Source organism: Bombus vancouverensis, unplaced genomic scaffold (genome assembly GCF_051014615.1).
Source record: "Bombus vancouverensis nearcticus unplaced genomic scaffold, iyBomVanc1_principal scaffold0036, whole genome shotgun sequence".
Classification (NCBI taxonomy): Eukaryota; Metazoa; Arthropoda; class Insecta; order Hymenoptera; family Apidae; genus Bombus; species Bombus vancouverensis.
The window spans coordinates 30,262-55,208 of NW_027468927.1; the positions used below are offsets into that span (position 1 = coordinate 30,262).

At 38.1% G+C, this 24,947-nt stretch overlaps 1 protein-coding gene across 1 annotated transcript; it reads left to right on the forward strand.

Moving 5' to 3' along the window:
• The first annotated feature begins 12,593 nt into the window (after positions 1-12,593).
• LOC143304469 (uncharacterized) lies at positions 12,594-15,236 on the forward strand. Its single transcript, XM_076626959.1, has 2 exons — positions 12,594-12,710; positions 13,210-15,236. The coding sequence occupies exons 1-2, from the start codon at positions 12,625-12,627 to the stop codon at positions 15,131-15,133; spliced, it is 2,010 nt and encodes a 669-aa protein (XP_076483074.1). The 5' UTR covers positions 12,594-12,624; the 3' UTR covers positions 15,134-15,236.
• The last annotated feature ends 9,711 nt before the right edge of the window (positions 15,237-24,947 follow it).

Genomic DNA, 24,947 nt, shown 5'->3' on the forward strand with positions numbered 1-24,947 from the left:
TATCAAGAAACCTGCTTTACCCGATTCAGCCATCATCGACGAGAAAGAATCAATTGAAGTGCAAGGAATTACGGCAACGAGCCTGGTCTCCCTAGGGCAGACGGTAATACAGGTCGCGGGCCATCCGGTTATTTTTCACGTAGTCGATGATTCATTACTAATCGATCAAGACGGAATCTTAGGATCCGAATTTTTTGCAGGTTGTAAAGCTCGTTTAGATTATGAAGAAAAACATATCAAATGGGGAAATATTTATATTCCCTTCGACACTAAGGAGAAAATAATTATACCGAAGCGAAGTTCAATAACGTGTTCAATTAATATCGCTAATCCAGAGATAAAAGAGGGATTTATTCCAAGAATCGAGCCGAGCAAGGGAATCTATTTCGGAAATGCAGTTGTGAGGAATCATAAAGGAAAAGGCTATATAAGAGTAATAAATACTACTTCAAGAGATTACGAATTTACAACACCGACGATGGTAATTAAGGAATTTGAAAATCCCTCCCCGCTTCCTAGGACAGCGTGTAATACAGTTTTAAAATCGAAGGAAAGTAGATACGAAAAAATAAATGAGTTACTACGACTCGAACACTTGAATGAAGAAGAAAAGGAAAATGTAAAAAAATTGATTCGTAACAATCAAGATAGATTTCATATTCCAGGAGATACATTGGAGGCAACTGAAGTTCTGGAACATAGAATAATTACCACAGATAATATACCAATTAATACCAAACAGTATCGATATCCGCCAATACATCGAGAAGAGATAAATCGACAGATTCAAGAATTGCTAGATACGGACGTAGTGGAACCATCAATATCTCCATATAACTCCCCGTTATGGATTGTGCCCAAAAAACCCGATTCGCAAGGAAATAAACGCTGGAGATTAGTTATCGATTATAGAAAATTGAACGATAAAACGATTGGCGATGCCTTCCCATTACCCAACATCACAGAAATATTGGATCAATTAGGAAGTGCAAAATATTTTTCCACGTTTGACTTAGCATCAGGCTTTCACCAGATCCGTATGTCGCAAGAGGACGCCCACAAAACGGCATTTTCGACACCATACGGACATTTTCAATTCAAAAGAATGCCCTTTGGATTAAAAAATGCCCCAGCAACATTTCAACGTTTAATGAACTCGGTATTATCGGGTCTGCAAGGAATAGAACTATTCGTCTATCTGGATGACATAGTGATTTATTCCAGATCTCTCCAGGAACACGAAATTAAATTTAATAAATTAATGGAAAGACCGAGGACAGCCAAATTACGATTACAACCCGATAAGTGTGAATTTTTACGGCATGAGGTGAATTATTTGGGACATATAATTAGTGAGGATGGCGTGAAACCCGATCCAAAAAAGGTCGAAGCCGTATCAAAATTTCCACGACCAAAGAAGGCGAAAAATATCAAACAATTTCTGGGACTAGCAGGATATTACAGAAGATTTATACCCGATTTCTCCAAGGTCGCGAAACCATTGACACAACTATTAAAGAAAGATACTCCCTTCAAATGGACGGAAAATCAAGAAGATGCATTCAATAATTTAAAAACAGCGTTAATGACGAAACCCATTCTACAATATCCAGACTTTTCTAAACCTTTTAACCTTACCACAGACGCATCAGGATATGCAATAAGCGGTGTACTGAGTCAAGGGCCAATCGGAAAGGATTTGCCGATTGCGTATGCCTCAAGACTATTAAATTCCGCCGAACAAAACTACTCTACTGTCACGGTGGTCGTGAGAACGCAACGAAAGGATGGTTATGCCTCACATACCTTGGTCAGCAAAATGATGGCTAAGCAGTAATAGAAACTGACAAGAGTACCGCTAAACAAAACGAACTAATCGCTACCCTGATTGAACAATTTGAAAGCCTAACTCACGAGTTTAGAAGCTTTAGAAACAGCACCGATCAAAACATTAAAAACATAAAAGAATTTGCGGAAACTAGCGATAGAAATCGCTCTAAAGAAATACGCGATCTTGCAAAAACCATGGAAATAAAATACGACACCGAGACTGACCAGTCGCAAATAAACGCCCATTTAGAAACCGCTGCTGATAACGTAACGGATGACGAAACTGACGGACCGAACACGTCACAAAGACCACGAGCCGCATCTAGCCGCGCCGCGATTAAACCAATAAACAACTACAACGAAGATCGAGGGCTCGAGGCAGATAAGGCCATACGAACTGTCGAGACACTACGTGGTCAAGATGACGTAGGCGTTGAAGATTTCATCTTATCGGTCCGCAAAGCAAGAGCTAGGTGCAAGGCAAGTGACAGAGAGCTATTATTAGATCTCATACTGATCGAAAAGATTACCGACAACGCGAAACGAAACATACGATATCTAAAAATCAACTCGTTCGAAGACTTATATTCATGCTTAAGACAACACGTATTAACACCAACAACTATTAGCAACTGTAGGGACAAATTAAACAATTTAAAACAAGGGGCAACAGAAAGTGTACAATCTTTTAACTCCAGATTCCGACAACAGCTAAACGAATTAAATTATGCAGTCCAAAACGAAAACCGCACACCAACAGAACGACGCGTAGCTATAGATATTGAAGAACGCGAAGCACTTAAAACATATTTGCTCAACTTACGATACGAGATAGGACAGATGGTGGTATCTAGCGATCCAAAGAACCTGAACCTTGCCCAACAACTAGCAGCTGATAGAGAACAATGGTTACGAGATGCAAATCGTGTTGCCAACCGCCCAAAGAATCAATCTCACAACATTACATTAGTATCCAAGCGAACTACTACCGATTCACAGCCACAAACTTTTGCTCAGCTACCTAGCCGACCATTAGACAACCGCATGAAACCGAAGTGTCCAAAGTGTTTACGAATTGGACACACAGCCGAAAAATGCTACTCTCGAAATTTTCCATTCGCCAGCCAAGGAAAGATTCCACCTCGAGTAAACCAAACAACGGAGAACCCAGAGGAAGCTTACCTCGAGTTAACTGCACCACCACCGGAAGATTACTATCAATCGTACTGCAACGAAGAGACGGAGGAAGAGCCAGATTCCTCATCGATACCGGAGCAGGAATCAACCTTATAAAAGAAAAAGCCTCACTAAACGTCCAAACTTCTAACCCAAAAACCTTCCTAATGGGAAGTGACAAACATACCACTAACAAAATTTGCATTTAACCATGCTCAAGAAAAATCATCAATTCTACGTAGTCCCTAACTACTTTCCCCTAATCGAAGATGGAATAATCGGACTCCCATTCCTTACAAAGTATCAATACAGCGTCACTAACAATAAACTAACCTTAGACGAAATTATATTACCATTCCAGGAAACCGATAGCAAGATAAGACCAGGCGAAACTCTAATCTCAGCCCAATACATCGAAGGAAAGCCCACAACAGTATGTTTCATCGACACTGGTAAGCAAATCTGTCACATTACAAACGAAATAGAGAAACCCGATAAACTAAGCCAAATTAATAAATTCGCACAAATAATACGTACCAAACATATTGATCCAGAACTTCGAGAACCCCTTGAGAAAATCCTCATCAATTACTTAGACGTTTTTAATATGGAAACAGACTCATTACCATGTACCAACTTGACAGAACATACAATCACACTCAAGACAGACAAACCTATAAACATCAAATCTTATAGACCGCCCGAATGTCATAAAAAGGAAATCGAGACTCAAATCAACGACATGTTAGACAAACAAATCATAGAACCATCGGACAGTCCATATAACGCACCAATTTGGGTAGTTCCAAAAAAATTAGATGCATCAGGCAAACAAAAATGGAGAATCGTTATAGATTTTAGAAAATTAAACGAGTAAACAGACCAAGACGCGTATCCTTTACCAAATTCGGACGAAATACTCGAGCACTTAGGCAAAGCTAAATTTTTCTCGGCCCTAGACCTCTCGTCAGGATTTCACCAGATACCTATGGAGCAAAATTCCAAAAAATATACTGCATTCTCAACCCCACAAGGTCACTTCCACTATAATCGCATGCCCTTCGGCCTTAAAAACGCACCGGCGACGTTTCAACGTATGATGGATACCGCGCTACGGGGGTTAATAGGAAATAACTGTTTCGTATACCTGGATGACATTATAATATTCGGGAGCACCACCCAAGAACATAACCGAAATCTAGCCATTATACTAGACAGACTACAAAATTTAGGATTAAAAATACAACCGGACAAATGCGAATTTTTGAAACCGGAATTAGAATACTTAGGACACGTAGTAACAAAGGAAGGAGTAAAACCTAATCCCAAAAAGATTCAAGCCGTGAAAGACTTTAAAACACCAAAGACCGCGACCCACATAAAGTCATTCTTAGGACTCGTTGGATACTATAGAAAATTTATACGTAATTTTTCTAAAATCGCAAAACCATTGACAGATCTCACAAAAAAGGACACTCCATTCTACTGGACCGATAGACAACAACTTGCATTTGACACACTAAAACAAAAACTCTGCAAAGCCCCTGTACTACAATATCCAGACTTTGACAAAACATTCACATTAACAACAGACGCAAGTAACGAAGGGTTAGGAGCAATACTCTCCCAAGACGGACATCCATGCTGTTATATATCCCGAACTTTGAACCCTCCTGAAAAGAATTATTCCACAACCGAGAAAGAGTTATTAGCAATAGTATGGTCAATCAAAAGACTAAGACAATACCTACTTGGTAGAAAATTTAAAATTCAAAGCGATCATCAAGCCTTGAAATGGTTAAAGAATGTTAAAGACCCCTCATCGAGACTCATGCGATGGCGTTTGAGACTCGAGGAGTACGATTATGAAATCGAATACAAAAATGGAAAAGAAAATACAGCTGCAGATGCTCTATCCCGATTGTATCCTATCACTAATGAAGAAATCCAACCCAATGTAGAAAACCCGGACTATTATGACGAGTATATAGACTGGAAAATCAATATCACCCCAGCTCCGATAACCCAAAAACCTAACAGACCACACTTTAAACAAATTACAAAGACCGAACTGGGAGACTTTAACGAACAGCATTGGTTGCGTCAATTAACCAAACACTTTATTAAACACCGAACCGGACGCTTACAAATAGGAATAAACGACAATAGCTTCAGCACGTTAGAAAAGGTAAATATTCAACTCATGCTAACGTTTCTAACAACTAGATTCCCTCAAATTAAATTAATATTTGGACAAGATCCGCCAGTAGACTACGATAACGAACAAAAACAAACGATACTACGCGAAAATCATAACGAATTAGTAGGACACTTAGGTATACACCGCACCGTGAAACGAATACAAGAGCACCATCACTGGACAAACCTAGAACAAGACGTTACAGAATTCATACAAAACTGCGAAACCTGCCAACGAGAAAAGCTAAATCGTATCAGGGCCAAGGAACAACCTATGATAACTGACACACCCCTTAATCCTAATGACAAAATCGCAATGGACATATTCGGACCTCTCACCAAAACCAAACGGGGCAATCAGTTTATCCTGTCTATCCAAGATCAATTAACCAAATATCTCATCCTCATACCCTTAAAAGACCAAACAGCCAACTCAATCATTAACGAACTTTTGGATCACTATGTGTACATATTTTCCGCACCAAAAAGTATTCTGACGGACATGGGACGAAATTTCGTATGTAAATTGATGGACACATTTGAAAGGGCTTTCAAAATCCGACACATAAAAACCACTTCTTTCCATCCACAATCTAACGGATCCCTTGAACGAACGCATGCCGTAGTAAAGGACCTTATTCGAACTTGTACGACCGACCGACAGAACGACTGGGATGAAAACTTAAAATTAATATGCATGGGATATAATACTTCAGTACACGAGACGACCGGACATACCCCATTCGAACTAACATTTGGACGACAAGCTAACATGCCATCCTCAATATCAACCACTCCTAGCCTAACCAGAGAACAATTGTTTAACCTCTGGAAAAATCGACACAACGCCTATATAGCTAAAGCAAGACGAGTTACCGAATCTAACAAAAAGCGATACCAGAGGGATCAAATGCGAAAAATTATTAAAACACAGACGATATTCCGAGTAAAAGATAAAGTATGGGTACATAACGATCACAAAACTAACAAGCTAGACCACGAATGGCTAGGACCTGCAGAAATCCTCTCATCCAATCCACCCACCTATCTTATCGAATATTCCAACGGTCACACGCAAAGAATCCACGGTAACAGGCTAAAACCCTACCTTTCAGGAAGAAGACCATAATATGGATCATCATAACACTCGAGTACATTAGAAGCGATCTAGAAGTAAAACCATTGAATTACGCCAACATATTCCTGGAACACATTGACAATTGCTATCTGTACAACGAACAAATAGATATCACCCTTATAGTAGGCCTTAACGATCCAATTGACCAAGTTAATAGATTACAACGCGTAATAGATTTAATAGACCGTCAATGTAAACCACCTTGCGCTTACATACCAGAAATAAGCAGCCTAAAATTTAAGTACAGAAATCTTCAAAACCTGACTCGGCAACTCAAATTATTATTGCGTTATAAAAGCAAACGCGGATTGCTCAATGTCATAGGCTCAGTATCCAAAACTTTATTCGGAACTCTCGACGAAAACGATTTAGAACTCATTAACAAGAACATCGATACATTATTTGATTCCAACAATAAAATAAAAACAATTCTTAGTAACCAAACCGCACTCATCAAACGCGTGCTAGACAATACCAAAACAAATCAACTTGAAAACTTAGCCAACGATATACACAAGATTGAAAACCACAATGAAAAAAACGAAATATTAGTCTCCCTATTAATTCAAACCGAATCTACCATATCAGAACTCCATATAAACATCGACGAAATTTTTAACACTGTTGTGTTAGGGAAACAAGGAATCATAAACCCACAAGTTATAGAACCCGAACAATTCTTAAAAACACTTGACCAAATAACGAGACAAAACTTTATGACTAACCATATCGAACCTTCAGTTCAAAACTTTCAACTAATTCTAGATCTAAACAAACTAAAGGTATGGATAAGAGATAACAAACTTATATATACAATAACTGTGCCGCTTTTGGAAAACAATGAATGGAAAATAACTAAAATTTACCCGATACCTTCCAAACAAAACTCTGTATTCATTGCGCCTGTAATAGAAACTGATTTGATACTAACCGACTCAGAACAATACACCTTTGTCGATAGTCACTACTTAAACAAATATTGTAAACGAACGGCAATCATCCACATTTGTAAAAGAACTCAACCGAGTCACAACAGAATCAATTCACCTGAATGCAGATCAGAATTAATTACTAATCGACAGACGGTCAAAACTTGCCCGACTGCTGTCTTCAAGCTGGAAGAATTGACGTTCGTACCTTTACAGACGGAAAACCATTATATTATTATTCCTGCGAAAAATGTACAAATCGACGTGTTATGTAAGACACATAAAATCCTAGAAATTAGACAACCAAGCTTAATTAGCAGTAAAACCGGGTGCATAATCACATACGATCATAATATTATGAAAATAGGAGGATCACATAAAAATATCTCTTACGAAACCAAATTTAAGAATAGCATATACAGCTTCGAAGAAACAGATGTTCCAATATTAGAGAAAATATTAGAAACAGCTCCAAAAGTAACTCACAATTTTAACCAATATAAAGCCAACCTCGACACATTACAAACACAAATCAGTACCCTGCAATTTGAGCGACGCATAAATTCATTGAAGAAATATGGCATATCCACACTACAAATATTAGGAATCATAGCCCTAGGACTAGGAACAATATATGTAATGTACAAATGTAAACTTTTCGAATGTCTACGCCGATCATTTCCTAAAAATGTACGTATCAAAATACTCTGCCCTACCGCTCGCGTAAACAGGATCGATCAAACATCAACAGTACCAAGGACGGTCACCTTCCAAAATATCACCGAAGACGAAGATGAGGGGATCATTCAACTTAGAAGCCCCACCAGAGCCTTACGCTTTAGCGGAGCAAAGCGAAGCTAAGGAGGGGGGAATGTCACGGTGGTCGTGAGAACGCAACGAAAGGATGGTTATGCCTCACATACCTTGGTCAGCAAAATGATGGCTAAGCAGTAATAGAAACCCTATGTGACCGGCATCCAGCGATAGCCCCTCCACAGGAGCCGGGTCCTTGATATAAAAAAGTACCTCTCGAGTCGTTGTAAGAACATTCTTTTCTGTGCTGTTTGACCATTCTGTATTGTTACTGTGTCAGTGTTCAATAAATTTTCTAATAACAATCAAAATTTAAGTACGAATTTCTCACCTTGCGTGCGGAACGTGAAATTACCCCGAATCGACGTGACACTACCATAGAAAAGGAGTGGCTGGCAATTGTTTACAGCGCAATGCACTTCCGACCGTATCTTTACGGAAGAAAGTTTACTATCGTAACCGATCATAAACCTTTAGTGTGGATGCATTCTATCAAAGATCCTACTTCCAGAATTTGGAAATGGAAATTAAAATTATCGGACTTTGAATTTGATATTGTATACAAAGAAGGCAGAGCGAACGTAAACGCAGACGCAGGAACCTTCCAGAAGTATGTTTACCAATCAGAAAGAGAGAGGAAGTCTCACCGATTCGCTATCCTGTCCCAAAAAGATTCGAAATAGACACGTCAACGGAAGACTCTCCCGTATTCGAAGCCAAACCACGCGTCTTGCCTCAACCCAGTGATTCCAAAAACCAAGGAAAGGGTTTTACCCGAAAACATTTTACAATAGAAGAAACCCCCATAAAATATTTAGACCAAGCACTAACAGAAATCAATGTAAGTACAGACAGAGAAATAACCAATCGAGAAAAGGAAGACACGGACACGACAAGCGAAAAAGAAACCTCCACTGTAGTTCCAGAACTAATTCAACAACAAGAAAAGGACACGAGACCTACGATAATTGCGGAACTAAAAATTTCGGAAACCCGAGACTCAATTGCAAGAGTAAGTGACCATAAAGTAGTATTTATAGATATACACGGCAAACCGATAGATAAAGGAGCCTTAGAAATGAAGGAAACGGGAAAATTGCCTCGTTATGAAGATTTAATGTTAGAAAAAGCAAGATTGAATTACGATTCCGGAAAATACATTGTATCCCTACCGATAAAGGAAAATAGAAATATTCCAATAACACCAGACAATTTATTAAACTCGCTAAGATCTCTATTAGACGTAGTAAATGAAAAACAGTTAACTTCGTTTAGCATTAGCAAAGGAAACTTGGAGGAAATACCCTGGCGATATACAATCAGAAAATTAAAGGGAATATTTATGGAAAAAACCTTATCCATCACCATTTGCACTGGAGAAGTAATTACTCCACCTGTGGAAGCGCGGAACAACATAATACGAGAAAAACATGAATCAAGCGTAGCAGGACACAAAGGAATTACCAAAACTTATCAAAGAATACGACAACACTACTATTGGGAAAATATGAAAAAGGAAATTCAAGATTACGTAAGAACATGTAAGGAATGTCAATTAAAGAAACTCACAAGAATAAAAGCAAAACAACCAATGGTACTTACAGACACACCGGGTAAAGCATTCGATAAAATTAGTATGGATATTGTAGGACCATTACCAAAAACTCAAAAGGGAAATGAATATATATTAACCATCCAAGATTTATTAACAAAATACTCAATTGGGATTCCACTAGGAGGAATCTGTTCAGCCGAGATAGCGGACGCTTTTGTAAAGCGATTTATTTGTCGTTTCGGATCACCGAGAGCTATTCTCACTGATCAAGGAACGAACTTTACATCCTCACTAATAAAGAAAGTAGCAAAGAGATTCCGCATCAAACAATACACCACGACGGCATATCATCCACAAAGTAACGGTTCAATCGAAAGATCTCACCACGTACTGATTGAATATCTCAAATTATACATTGAAAATTCCAGAAATTGGGACGAATGGGTAGAATTAGCTATGTTTTCTTATAATACCTCTGTACACGAAGGAACGAAATTCTCCCCGCACGAATTAGTTTTTGGACATTTAGCCAGAGAACCTACTGGTGAAGTAATAATCGAAGAGAACATGGAACCAACATACGCAGAATATCTCGAAGACCTGTTCGATAAAATTAACACCGTACAACGAATGGCAAGAGAAAATTTAATAAAATCCAAACTAAGATCAAAAGAATATTACGACCGACGAATCAACCCGCAGGATTTTAAAGTAGGAGATTCGATATATTTACTAAAAGAACCCAGTAAAGGAAAATTCTCCGATCAATATACTGGACCATATAAAGTGCTAGAAATCCTGCAGAACCAAAACGTCAAGATTGAAGTAAAAGGGATTCCGCGAACAGTGCACTTAAACAAGCTAAAACTAGCGCATAATCGAAATAAACAATGAATAAAGTGATTTCAGTGGGCAACGTAGTGCAGTAGTGTATGTTGTAGTGCTGTTTGTCGAATAATACAGATATCGAACACCTAAAAGGAAAAAGGGAAAATTATTATATGTGTTTCAATTATTGCTTAAATATAAAACGTGTTAACTCAATGAACAATTAACTAGTGAAAGTGAAAGTTACCTTGTGAACAAGTGATCAACATACAAGAAAGTGTACGTGCAAGTATAGGTTATGGATCGTTGTTCGTGGAACATAATGTACGACAGCTACCTAAAATAAATGAATAAATTAGTCTCAATTGTCTCAGTGCAAAATACGAGGTTACTAAGTGTTATAACTATATTGTGGATAAATCAAAAGGAAGTGTGACACTGTTCGTGGAATAATACAGATAGGGAAAACCTAAAAAAGAAAAAAAAAGGAAAATTATCATGTGTACTCCAATTATTGTTTGAATATACAACGTGTTGATTCAATAAAATTAAAAGAGTGAAAGTGAAAGTTACCTTGTGAACAAGTAATCATCATACGAGAAGGTTTACGTGCAAAATAGGTTATGGATCTCTGTTTGCGAAACACCATGTACAACAGCCAGCTGAAAAATAAATGAACTAATTAACTTCAATTGCCTTAATGCAAAATACAACAGTACTAAATGTTATAACAATACTGTGGAAGCATTGCACTGTTCATCGAACAACACAGATGGCGGAAACCTCAAAAGAAAAGAAGCTTATTACAAGTGCTCCAATTACTGTTTGAATGGGAAACGAGCTAGTTCAACGAATAACGAAAACAGTGAAAGTGCAACTTACCTCGTGAACAATCAATCACCATACAAGGAAGTGTACATGCATGGATTTCGCAGATTAACAAGAAGAAATAAAATAGCTGATAAATATAGAAAGTGGTTAGAAAATAATTAAGATAGATTAATTGAAAGTAAAAGGATATTTTATTATGTATTAATCTACGTAGCATTGTTATATTATTATATCTAACATGTAGAAGTGGATTTTGTAATGCACAATAGCGGTCGCACACACAATGCATTATACACATATTAAATTAAATGAATTAAACAGTACCTTTAGAGCCACAGATATAAGACGATTGAAGACAACCGTAGTAAGTATCCAAGGCTTATCGAAGAATCGGATGATGTTGTGGGAATGATCTAGGTAAGTGATGCAGCATCGAAAGAGTAGAATCTGAAGAATTACAGACAATGTTAATCTAACAAATAGATTTTAATCACTAATAAAGAAACTAATTCATATCATACACAAAATAATAGCAAATAGCAAGTACAAGCAATAATAAATTAATAGAAAAGAATGAGAAAGGTCAATAAACACAGAAGTAGGTTAGAAATTAATCAAGATAGACTAACTAAATATTAACAACATGACTGAACTCGGTGCAAAAGAATAAAGTTACGCTACACAAAATATCTGGTAACACAATACACAAAAAACATTAACTAAATTAAACAAGACTTATATAAATGCAAGTCACGTATAATCAAAACAATGACTATCGAAATTCGATAACAATACAATCCATGCTATCACATTAAGGTAGCACACGGTATTGACACACACAATATCATGAAACACAAAACAATATTACAAAAACATTACTAAGTAAAATTATAGTGATTAACAATTAATTAACTATTTCAACGACACGCTACTGTTGACATTAAACCAACGCCATACCAAAGATACACGCGAGCGGCCATGTTGAAAAATTCGTCGCGCTCACATCCAAATAATAGCCAATAGAATGTAATACAGCATCATAATAGTAATGTTAGGTACTAATAAAAAAAAAAAACAACAACAAAAAAAAAGGGGAGAGAGTTAAGGAAAATACATATAATAAATAACAACTAACATAATCATAACATATTATATATATTATATTATATACAGAGATACAGTATTCATACAAGGAACAGGTCCGAATGAAACATATATATATATAAAAAAAAAAAGAAAAAAAAATATATAATATATATATTAACTATTTTTGTATGTGTGTATAGAACTGATGGCGAATTCATCAACCATTCTCTGAACGACGGATGGAAGAACATGTAGATGTTGTCCAGACGTTTCACGAGGAATCCAGAGAGCATTTTGAATCTCTGCAGAAAATCCTTCCATGCATGTTCGTTTACAAAAATCTGACAGACATCGAAAGAATTTTTTTTTTTAGTCCAAGGAATAGCAATCCGTACCGTAGAACTGTAAAGCACCTGTACGCCACTCACGAAACCAAATACTTTTGCTATCCACCTGTAAACAAATGACATTTATAACTATGCATATAACTTTCACCTAATGTTTAACAATATATACATACACGCATGTTGTAAAGTAGGCGATATCTATTGATAATCTAAGTGACTCGTAAAATAAGTCGTCATATTTACCATTGCACGCACATATATATATATATATATATATATATATATATATATATATATATATATATATTCAAAGACAAGCTATAATTGTAATAAAAAAAAATAATAATAATAATAAAAAAAAAACAACACAAAAAAAACATATAAACTTTTTTTTTATATATTAATAATAATAATAAAAAGTTATTCTTATTTCTAATAAACCCGAGAGTAAGAAACGATTTAATAAATTGTTGATAGGAAGATGAACTGCCTAGTCATCGTACTCACCCTCATCAAAATAACACACGGCCTGGTAGGATATGACTGCAATGGCAACCACCTCAATGTTACCACTATCTCTCTAAACTCCATCGGGGACTGCAGCATACAGCCTACATTGACTGAAACCCAAGATATTTATATACAATTACTTCAACTCTCAGAATTTGAATTTACCAACGTAAGGCAATGCAAGGTGCAAATAACTCGAATTGTATATTACTGTGGCATGCACTCTCACACGTCGGCAGTGCATAACGGATTCGCCGAATACCTCCATGAAACAACCGCCCAACAATGCGCAAGGATGCACCAAGACGGCACGTTTTCACTCGGACCACAAAACCTTATAGTTGGCCTAAAGGATAATGCAACAGAAACAAGGTCGCTTGTCCTAGCCGGCAAGCTAACAGACGACAGCAGCTGCCAGGGAACACAGTATGTAGACCCATACGGGAGCTGGGAAAAGGTCGTCGTACAAGCAACAATGAGGATAAGTTTAAAATCAGCAGTCGTGCCAGTACGGATCGAGGCGAACAAAATTCTACTGAAATCAGGAACGGTATGTACCTTTAGCGAAGGAAACTGTCTAGACGCTGAAGACGGATACACTTATTGGCAACCACAACCACCCTCACCATGCAAATTTGATCAGTACGATGTGCTATATGAAGGAATTGCTACAAAGATCCAAGAAATAAAAACCAACAGAGAATCAGCACAACCAGTTTACGCACTAACAACGCAGGAAGTAACATTTGCACTGACTAAAACCGGAGAACAGCCACTGTGTGGATATACCCTACTATCCACCGAACATCCCAAATTGTTCCTGTTAGAAACAACAAGAGGAAATACGTTCATCTCCAAAAGAAAAACAGCAGTCGAAAACTTGGACATATTCGCATACGTCAACTCAAAATTCATTTACGTAGAGAAACATATTAAACGACAAATGACAACATTGTACCATGATATATTGACACAAAGATGTACCACGCAGAAGAAACTAATAGAGAATGCTTTAAGCTTAGCAATCTTACTGCCCGATGAATTTGCATATACCATAACCAAAACCCCAGGACACATGGCCCTGATCGCAGGAGAAGCAGTCCACATAGTCAAATGCATTCCGGTACAAGTAAAGGTACGACATACAACAGAATGTTACTCGGAGCTACCCGTTTGGCAAGGGAATCGCACCGCATTTTTAACGCCAAAAACACACATTCTAACGCAACACGGAAACCACAGAGAATGTAGCGCGGTATTACCTACACTATACAATATCGACGGACTCTGGCACAAATTCGTACCAAAACCCATGGAAACAATTGCACCACAGGAACTCCGCCCGGATGTACGTCAAACGTGGCAATATTCAGCACCATCGTCGTTGGCCACGAGCGGAATATACACCCAAAAGGACCTTGATGCACTTCGGGACCACGTCATGTTCCCGGCAGAAAAATCTGCAGTTTTGAACACATTGGCCAGAGGAGCAACAGGAAAAACAATCGTCCCTGGAACAGTAAACATTCTGGGAATGATGGTCGAAAACACATTAACGACAATAGCAAAAAATACCATATCAAGCTTATGGATTGGTTTTATGGAATTTGGAACCGTCAGTGCAGCAATATTTGGAATACTTGTAATATTTAAACTAATCAAGACGATAATAGATATAGCCATACATGGATACCAGTTACGTGAAACTTACGGATGTGGAATCGCCCTATTAGGAGCAATATGCGGCTCAGTTACCCACCTGCTACTATACCTCAAAAGAAAACGAAATATCGATGATCAAACAGCACAACCTCAAGGGAGGCCGGCATTCGTGCGATTGCCTTGGAGAGTGACACCTCGAGCATTTTCGTCAATCGTATTTTGCGCCTAAGATTATTTTTACGCTTAGTAAAGAGTTATCTCGTTGGCCGTGGATTCGTTTGAACCCAACAAACACATTGTTAATAGTGTACATTAAATACATTATTCGTAAATCATATTATTCATTAATCTTACTATTCGTTAAGCTTATTATTCATTAGACTTATTATCTGTTAAACTTAATTATTCGTATAATTTATTATTTATTAACTTCATTGTTCATCAAATTTATTATTCATTAGACTTAATTAATTTTTTAATTAAGCTTTGTGATAGTCTTGTATATACGCGTACATATTGTCACGTCCCGCGCTCCGCACGCGCCGTAACGAGAACAAGAAAACTATCCCATGCAAAACGCGCGAATAAAGATTTGAATGCACAAACGAACACACGGCGCTACGAAACTAAAGGAAGGATTAACAAGGCGAGGGCAACTAATAAATCCAATCAGTATAAAAAGAAATAATAAATGAAACCAGCCAACGGATTGAACGAGTTACGAACCAAACAAATAAACCGGGAAATAAGAATAACTACAAAAGGGGAAATAATTGAAACACCAGATATACATGTATATATAAATATATTTTAATCAATCAACTTGGAGAGTTACATATAAATATAAACATATATGCTAGACATGTAATGAACTAGTAAATACTAGAGTTAATGCTTATAATACTATGCAACAAATACAATATTATCGATTTGTTACGACCGTTCGCGGAGAGACGCGGTCGCGAGGAAAACGCGTCAGCGAGAGGCGTAAATTCTCGCTACGATTCGGTGAATCGACGCCGCGAAGTAGTCGTTTCCCTGTTTCGATTAAGATAACAGAGGTGGTTAAATGAATATGACACAGTAGTAAGTTATATTTCACCGTTTATTCCAACAACTTATAACGAAGACAGTTACGCTGATGCGTATGTACGAGATGAGCGAGTGACTGATCTGCGGGTGTGTATACCCGGTGGAAGGATGTTGACCGTTCGAAGGATGTAAAATCAGTACTGTACTGGGAGACGATGATGTGTCGGAGGAAAGTTAAGGATGGGTGTGTCTAGCGCACGGGACCATCGGATTTGTTGGTGCCGATGTTATTTAGGAGAGTGAGGGAATAGGCTTCGTTTCTAATTGGTTAAACGAAGGATCTTAACCGCCCTCGAGAGAAAGTGGTTAGTGGGAGGACAGTTGCAGCGTACGTGCGAAAAACCAACTTTCCTTAGTTAAGCCGTGGTAGACAATAGTCTTTGGAAATTCTTCCGAACCAGATGTTTGTTTTGTTTGAAGGACCTTTCCTAGGAAATCTATGAGATTTATGGAAGGTCCTTGAAACTATGGAGGATACGCTGCGAGTATCCGAAGACATCTGGTTGCCACATTGCCCGCGGTGTGTGGCCTCGGCTAGGTAGAGTGTTACGCCCGTGAGGCGTTGACGAAGAAGGAAGGAGGCGCACCGAAGCCATTTTTCTGGGACCATCCAAGGAGCACGAGGCAGGCAGAAGCCCCCGGGACGCAGGACTACCCTGGGAAAACACCGATGGATCTGATATTTCTTATAGTCGGGTGGCGGCTGGCCGGTGCCCGCGACACTAGCCAGTTCACCGATCCGGTGCGGAAATTTCGGAGAAGTTGGTGGCCCCCACGGAGTCCTGTGAGCATCCCGACGGATCTGATATTCTCTCATAGACGGATGGCAGCTGGCGGTGTCCGCGGCACCTGCCAGTGCGCCGATCCGGTGCGGAGAATTTTCGGAGAAGTTAGTGGGCCCCACGCCTGCCAGGACCACGTCGAACCAGGAAGAGGCGTCAGGGGACGGGGTCCCAGGATGACGCAGCAGGAGCGAGGCGCTGGGGGGCGTGGTTCCCCCCCAGCGGTCCAAGAAGAGCAGGACGCCTCCCTTCGACAAAGAAGGAGAGATAGACGCCCGGGGGCAACCGGAGTAATTCGGGAGAGATCCCGGGTGCATCTCGACTCAGGCGTCAGGACAGGCCACCGTGGAGGTTTTAGCCGGTAAGAATCCGGCACTACCCAGCGCCCTCTCCCCGGAGGGGCGCGGGTGCCTATGAAGGTTTCCTCCACGAAAAAAAAAAAAAAAAAAAAAAAAAAAAGGTAGAGTGTTACGCGACGTAACATACTCCCCCCGTCGAGAGGGTACCGATCAAAAGGAAATTTTGGGTCCTTGGGGAAAGGATCCTTGGAAATTTTGGGAACATCCTCTAGTACCTTAGCCTAGATTTTATTATAGTTGTAATTGCTTAAGATTTGTAATAAGCGAGATTGGCTTCGAGGTGACAATTGGTCGCCGAACGTAGCCACGGTCACGAGATAAACGTTTTGCCTAACGGAGGTCTGACGAGTGGTTGTATGGGTTTTCCGAGAAGTGTGAATGTGGCGGCATGCGGCCTCGAGAGCGGGCCTAGCCACGTGTGAGGTTACCTCGGAGGTGCCGATACAATGGGACATACATTGTATCAATAACCAAACTCCAAGCAGAAACTGCCTAGCAACGGCGTTCGGAACTTTCTCGATGCTTCTAACGAGTGCGTATCAAATTTCAGACGAGGCCGGCATTCGTGCGATTGCCTTGGAGAGTGACACCTCGAGCATTTTCGTCAATCGTATTTTGCGCCTAAGATTATTTTTACGCTTAGTAAAGAGTTATCTCGTTGGCTGTGGATTCGTTTGAACCCAACAAACACATTGTTAATAGTGTACATTAAATTCATTATTCGTAAATCATATTATTCATTAATCTTACTATTCGTTAAGCTTATTATTCATTAGACTTATTATCTGTTAAACTTAATTATTCGTATAATTTATTATTTATTAACTTCATTGTTCATCAAATTTATTATTCATTAGACTTAATTATTTGTTAAGCTTTGTGATAGTCTTGTATATACGCGTACATATAATCTCGGCTTTGTGAAACGATGGCTAGTCCACGCGAAGAGTTGTCACGCGCCCAAAATTCCGATTTTAACCCGACATATATTTTAAATAACCCAGAGCGGTCGGAGCCTATATCGTATCGATAAAGTTTGGACCCACGTAAAAATAAGTATAAAGCTCAGGAGTTTTGTCGTTTGGGTATTCAATTGTGTGTTCACTATCGTTACTACTCGCACTCCGCACTCGTAGTACAGATCGACAAATTTTTACAATTTGTTAATTTATCAACCACGGTTGATCATTTTACAATCCACAGGAAAATGATAACATGCTCGATATTCTAGCTCGTGTTTGAAGATACATAAAAAATATATATTTATACACTTCCTATACTACATATCTCATTGAGCATGTGAAAACTCGCTAGTAGAACGCTAGTAGTAGGTTATGAAAATACATCTAATTCATAAATATATTGTGAAAATTATGTAAAGAAATATAAATAGAAGATAAATTTGAGATAACAAAATGATAGCACGCGCCATACAAAATATATGTCGGGTTTACATTAGAATTAGGGTTAGGGGCGTGAAACGAATCTTCGTTTGGGTTACACGTTGTCGTTATGCAATGGAGAAGACATTGACTAGTGCAAATACGATTATTATAGAACCGGACAAGTAACCGCGGTAATTAGGTGCTCGAGAAACTAATGACAATGATCCTAGGTTCAATAACGAATCCGCGGTCGACGGGATGATAGATGAACGTACTCACAAAATCTAAGTCGGACGCGTAATATTCACTGGTCGTAAAGAGTTACTCCTTTCATCAATGAGATCGCGAGAAAGAATGTCTTTCCCGTCCCGATCATGCCACAGAGGAAAACTATAATGGGGTGTGTCTAAGGACACGAGATCATCGGAATCGTCGAGAAAAGCCTTCGTTCAGAAAGTAAGGGAAATTGGCGTTGCTGCTAATTGATCAATCTCCATATCGGTGGTTAGAAAAAGATGCTAGCCGCCCTCGAGGGAAAGTTGCTAGTGGGAGACGCCGCTCGTTGAAAAATATGTCTCCCCTATCTTCCCGTAGTTGGGACAAAGACTGTTTGTCTGTTTGAAGGACTTTAGTTAACTAAACCTTAAGATTTATAACGGGCCCTCGAGCTAGCCGAACATGTACTGCGGAGACGCATCGACATCTGGCAATCATCTTACTCGAAGAATAGGGTCTGCGTGTGGCGAGCTACGGGACAGAGACCGTTGGAATGTTTACTGTCGCGTGTCGCCAGGAATATTTCTTTTAAGGAGAGCTATAGAATTACTCCATACCTTTGTTAGACAAAGCGTTCATCCCGTGACCGCGGCTACGTTCGGCGACTGGCTGTCGCCTCGAGCCCAAGTTCATTATCACAACTCTCGAACAATTACAATCGGATTGAATAACTACAATTGTTTAATTACAGCTATAGTAGACTCTAGGTTACAATATTGCGGGATTATCAAAAATTCCAAAGGCTCCGGTGTTCTTTCATCTCCGACATATATAATTCGTGACATCCTTGTAAAATCTAGACATGATTCTTTTGTTAGTTTTTCGTAATTGTATCACAATTTTAAGATTAATTAAACGAATATTTATTAATGATTTTAACACCGAAAATAACGATTATTATACTGCGAATTTTTATATGAATACAGTATGTTAGAATATGTGAAATATAAGGTCCGGCCAAATAACATCAACAAACGAAAAACAGTTTTGTACGAAGAAAAACAAGAAGGACATAAAGAATAATACACTTTGTTTTCGAGAAAATTGATCTTGGAAATCTGTTTGAAACATGTAAATTTGGTTAGTCTCCGACTAAGTAGACGGAAGTTATTCTACCTGCAAAAATAAGAGAAAAATGTGGAATAAAATCTTTCCGTATGAAGCTTCATTTTCAAGAAAATCGAATTTCTTCGTGCTCGGTTGATAACACTGTTCGACACATATTTAATTTTGCAACCTTCAATAGGCGATTCTTGTAGACTTTTGCGAGCTACACTCGAATTTGCAAACCGTTTTTTCCTATAACTCACAATTTTTGAAAAAGTCAATTTTGAAGAAAATCGGAAATTTTCAACTTTGGAAATATTTTATCTCCTTATAGTAGCAGCTATTGAGTTACGGCTGAGACAAAAAAATTCTGTGGACTCTCCCGAATAAAATGATATGTATTGTTATTGCACTATGAACATTTAAACATGTTTAAATAATTATTAGAGCGAAAAAGCATCTCAGACGCAACATTTGTTCTTACATTTCTCAGTTTATTCAAAAAACTAAAGGTCTAGGAGAAAATGTAACTACAATACGCGATACAACAAACACTTCTGCTAAGGCAAGCATCATCTACCGTATTTCATTTGCGATATAAAAGCACAACTCACGATGGCTTGTTCGCCATTCGGTAGAACGGAACCGCTAAACGCACATAGCTCTACTTTCATCGAAAATATTAACATTATCAAGATTTTTAGATTTCTTATATCGCTACTTGGTATTGATGGTGGCACAACTAAAAAGAATTTCGAATTTGCTTTTATTGAATAGCAAATCTACATTATGCTTTTCTTTCTATCATATAAAACGGTAAATTTAAAATTCCGTCAGTTTTGCGCTACAGGACAAAATTATTAGGTATCACCCTGACCTTAGTTTTACGATAATAATTTCATATCTTCAGTTGTTTGCGACACTATAAGTGGAAGGTCATACTGCTTTCGCGAATAATGGTATATCTTGTGTTTAGTCAGTCTGATAATGTTATTGAAATGACTCGTTGAAATTCTCTTCGAAAATTTTAAAAAGCCTCTTCTCTAAAATTTACCTTTTTGCGAATTGCGATATATGTTTCTGCTTCATCGATTGAAAAATATTTACTGAAAAATATTCCGTCAATTTTGGAAGTTTATTTTCAAACTCTTCTTTCTCATTCATTTAAAAATTCCCTTTCTCGAGCTCTGCATTCGAATCTCTCCGACGCTTTGACATTTCACAAATAATAATTTGTGAATCATATACTTGTAAATAATAACTTGTCACGACAGTCGTAGTTTTCTGATAGTTGTGAGATAAGTACCGAGGATCATAATCCTTCTACCAGAAGGTTCATCGTCTTCTCTGCTCCGTGGCTGGTTCTTTCTAGAGCATCGTTAAGCCAGTTTGAGAATTTCTTGTGACATTTGCTCTCGAAAGTACACTGAAATTGTGCATCCATTTGAGAGTTTAAGTTAGAAAAATTTACCAAATGTCCAGCTGAACAAATTCTAAAGTACAAATTGAATATTAAAAAAAAAAAAAAAAATTTGAGTGCAGCTTGAAAGCTTGTTATCACACAACACTCTCAGAATCGTCTATTTGAGATTCGCTCGTTCGTTTGTCCGTCTGTTCTACAGTTTGTTTCGAAATACAAGTGAGGTGAGATAACGACTGAACGAAAGGCTTTGTGCTCTTATATTTGCGTACAATTACATACAATTGGGTGTAGAGATAAAATACGGATAATGTTACGCCACGAGGCTTACCACAGGCTGTATTTTCTAACCGTCGCTCGCGGTCCTACAACGTCGCAGACGGATCGTCGCGGCTGCCCGGCAAACAAACATTGTAGTGGCAAGCGCATGGTTCATTAAGCAGGGCGACCTCCAGAAACATCGACTCGTGGCCGTTATTTTACCTCGCGTAAAAGAATGTGGCGTGATCCGAACGTAGTGGGGGTCGCCTTCCAGAAAAAACGAAAATAATCGAAGGGAGTTCAGTTCCTTCTGACGAGTCAAACGTGACACTTCGACAAATCTGACGAGCAAACGAATTTATCTAGAGATATCGCAAAGTCGAGTCAAATTTCTGTAACATCTTCATCATATTATTGTAAAATATATTGTTCTATGTTAACCTGTTAATACAGTGTTACATTCATTAAACCACCTCTGTTATCCTAAACGAAATAGGGGAACGACTATTTCGCGGCGTCGATTAACATCATCGTAGCAAGAATTTACGCCTCTCGCTGACGCGTTCTCCTAGCGGCCGCGTCTCTCCGCGAACGGTCGTAACAGATAAAGTAGGATAAACAGAGATAGTCGCCTCTCACTCTCCACTGGAGTTGTAGCATGGAACGCCGTAACAACTGAGAGTCTCCTCTCGAGCTCAAAGGTTAAGGGCACAGAGCTATCGGCGATGTCAATAGTTTTCAATAGAAGACAAGGGAGCTTAGTCAGCGAGTTTAAGCGAACGTCTCTTTTTACCTAGCAGTTAAATAATATTTCAATCTCCCGTAATACCCATTCGCTCTATCACACCTACATATATTATGAATAAAATATAAGAGTTAGGTTCACGTTAGGGCATCGATCCGGTAGCAACTGACGCATATGTCGCTTTATTTTTAATTAAGATGTGACGATATGACTTTATGATTTACAGTTTTGCCCTCCTTTTGAGATAACGGCTACTTTAGAATAAGACTAAACAAAAATACATAGATGTTTCGATGACAAACGATAGCGATATGAGTATTCAGCGCCTTAAAAATTAATTACGGCAGAGAATTTTTTAGATTAGAAACTAAAAGTAGAATATTAAAGTTTGTGTTTGTAAGATCAGAAAAGTATTACATTTTTCTGAATATTTCTTTTCATTATTTTCTATCATTTTTCATTCGTTATTTTGTTTTATATATTAAAATGAATACAATAAATAATACAAACAAACTTCCGAATAAATAAAAATATAAACCTATTTCACTCCACAATTCAAAACTTCTAAAGTGTACTTTATTTTCTACTCTAAAAAGCTTTTCAAGACATTCAGATATTCTTCAGATATTAGTTCCTATCAGTACATACACGTCGCTATTAACAAAATGTTTATGTATTTCCACTACCCTTGTTCTAAAATAGCTATTATTTTGAAAATTTGTAAAAAAATCTTTTAATCCTTTTAGGAGATGTATGGCTAAACTGAGATCGCAGGTGAAATTAAATTTTCGATGTTCTGTAAACTTTTGCTAGCACTAAAGATAGCAAACAACAATTCATGCCAAATAATTGTGGACGAAATAAATTCAAAATTAATTTCATACACAAGCAAAGCACGCGATTCACTGTTGATTTGAGAATCTTCTGCTCCTTCACTTAATTTTTCTAGTGCACCTTCATTAATCTCTAAAAAGCTGGCATTTTGCCACTGAAATTTTGAATTTGTATACAACTTACATATTGCACAAACTTTGCAAGTTTGTTCCTGAAGTTCGGCCATGGCAAATATCACTCAGGACCAGTTTACTGGATGATTGCACCGAATGAACCACTGGTCTCCAAAACGGTCTGACAATTATTATTACACTAGAAGTAATTTTTAGCATGATAAAGTAATATATATGCTTGTTACATGTTTCTTATTCAGGATAACATCTCAAATTTGATTTATTTCGCTTATTTCCTTTATTCGTAGAAAGTGCTTTGTATAAACAAATATTAATAACACTTATATCCACTAATTTGCAAAAATTCAGAACTGTGATTGATCGATATTCATCTTGCGTGGCATGTGACACAGAAATGTAAACTGTTCGTCTGAATACGCATATAACATACACACACGTTATAAAATATAATGTTTATATCAGTCAGTATCGTTTCATTACCAGTCAACTCACCAAAAATAGAATTTGTTTCTACTTTGTGCACTCTTCTGTTTGGATGATCACTTTCGATGAAACGCGGATGAAAATTTCGATGAATATCTCAAAATGAAAAGGAGTATATTCGGATTATGGATCGCAGTAGTTCTCACGGATGGTTCTCGACCGATCGGACTAGCTCTTTCGCTATTACGGGCGACTATAGTCGCCCTGCGTAAGACATCTCGTATTTTACATACAACGAGTATTGTACAAGCCTTCATTAGCAATAAAATGGTGAGACAAGAGGGCATTGTATATGTTGTCCTCTTTCCGCAATGAAAAATTTGTTGATACGAAACGTCTTTATCGCACGCAAAAAATGATTAAAAAACTGAAGTGTGTTATCAATTATAATCGATTGATGTGGAGCGAATCGCGATACCAGTGCCAGATTTGTGATGTTGTCCTGTGTGTAACACCATGTTTCGAAAAATACCACACGCAATTCCATTATTAAAAGCTATTCGTATCCATACAATTATATTATATTATATTATATTATTATATTCTATAATGTTATTTGTTCTCAAATTGTAATTAAAAGTGAGTATGTTAAGAAGTTATAAATACCCTGTTTTGATGAAAGCTTTTTTCTTCGAAAAACACCGTCAGAGCAGCTTGGTTTGCAGTGAGGCGTAAACGCGGTTGCTGATGTCACGTCGATTCGGGGTAATTTCACGTTCCGCACGTAAGGTGAGAGATTCGCACTTCAATTATGATCGTTATTACAAATTTTATTAGAAACTGACAGAGTAACGATACAGAATGTTTTAACAGAACAGAATAGAATGTCGAGTACTGACTTGGGAGGTATTTTTATATCAAGGGTTTGGTTCCTGTGGAGGGGTTATCGCTGGATGCCGGACACATAGAGATTCCGTTACTGCTTAGTTACTGCTTTGATGGCTAAGGTATGTGAGATATAATTATCCTTTCGCTGCATTCCCACGGTCACCGTGACATTCCCCCCTCCTTAGCTTCGCTTTGCTCCGCTAAAGCGTAAGGCTCTGATGGGGCTTCTAAGTTGAATGATACCCTCATCTTCGTCTTCGGTGATATTTCGGAAGGTGACCGTCCTTGGTACTGTTGATGTTTGATCGATCCCGTTTACACGAGCGGTAGGGCAGAGTATTTTGATACGTACATTTTTAGGAAGTGATCGGCGTAGATATTCGAATATTACATTTGT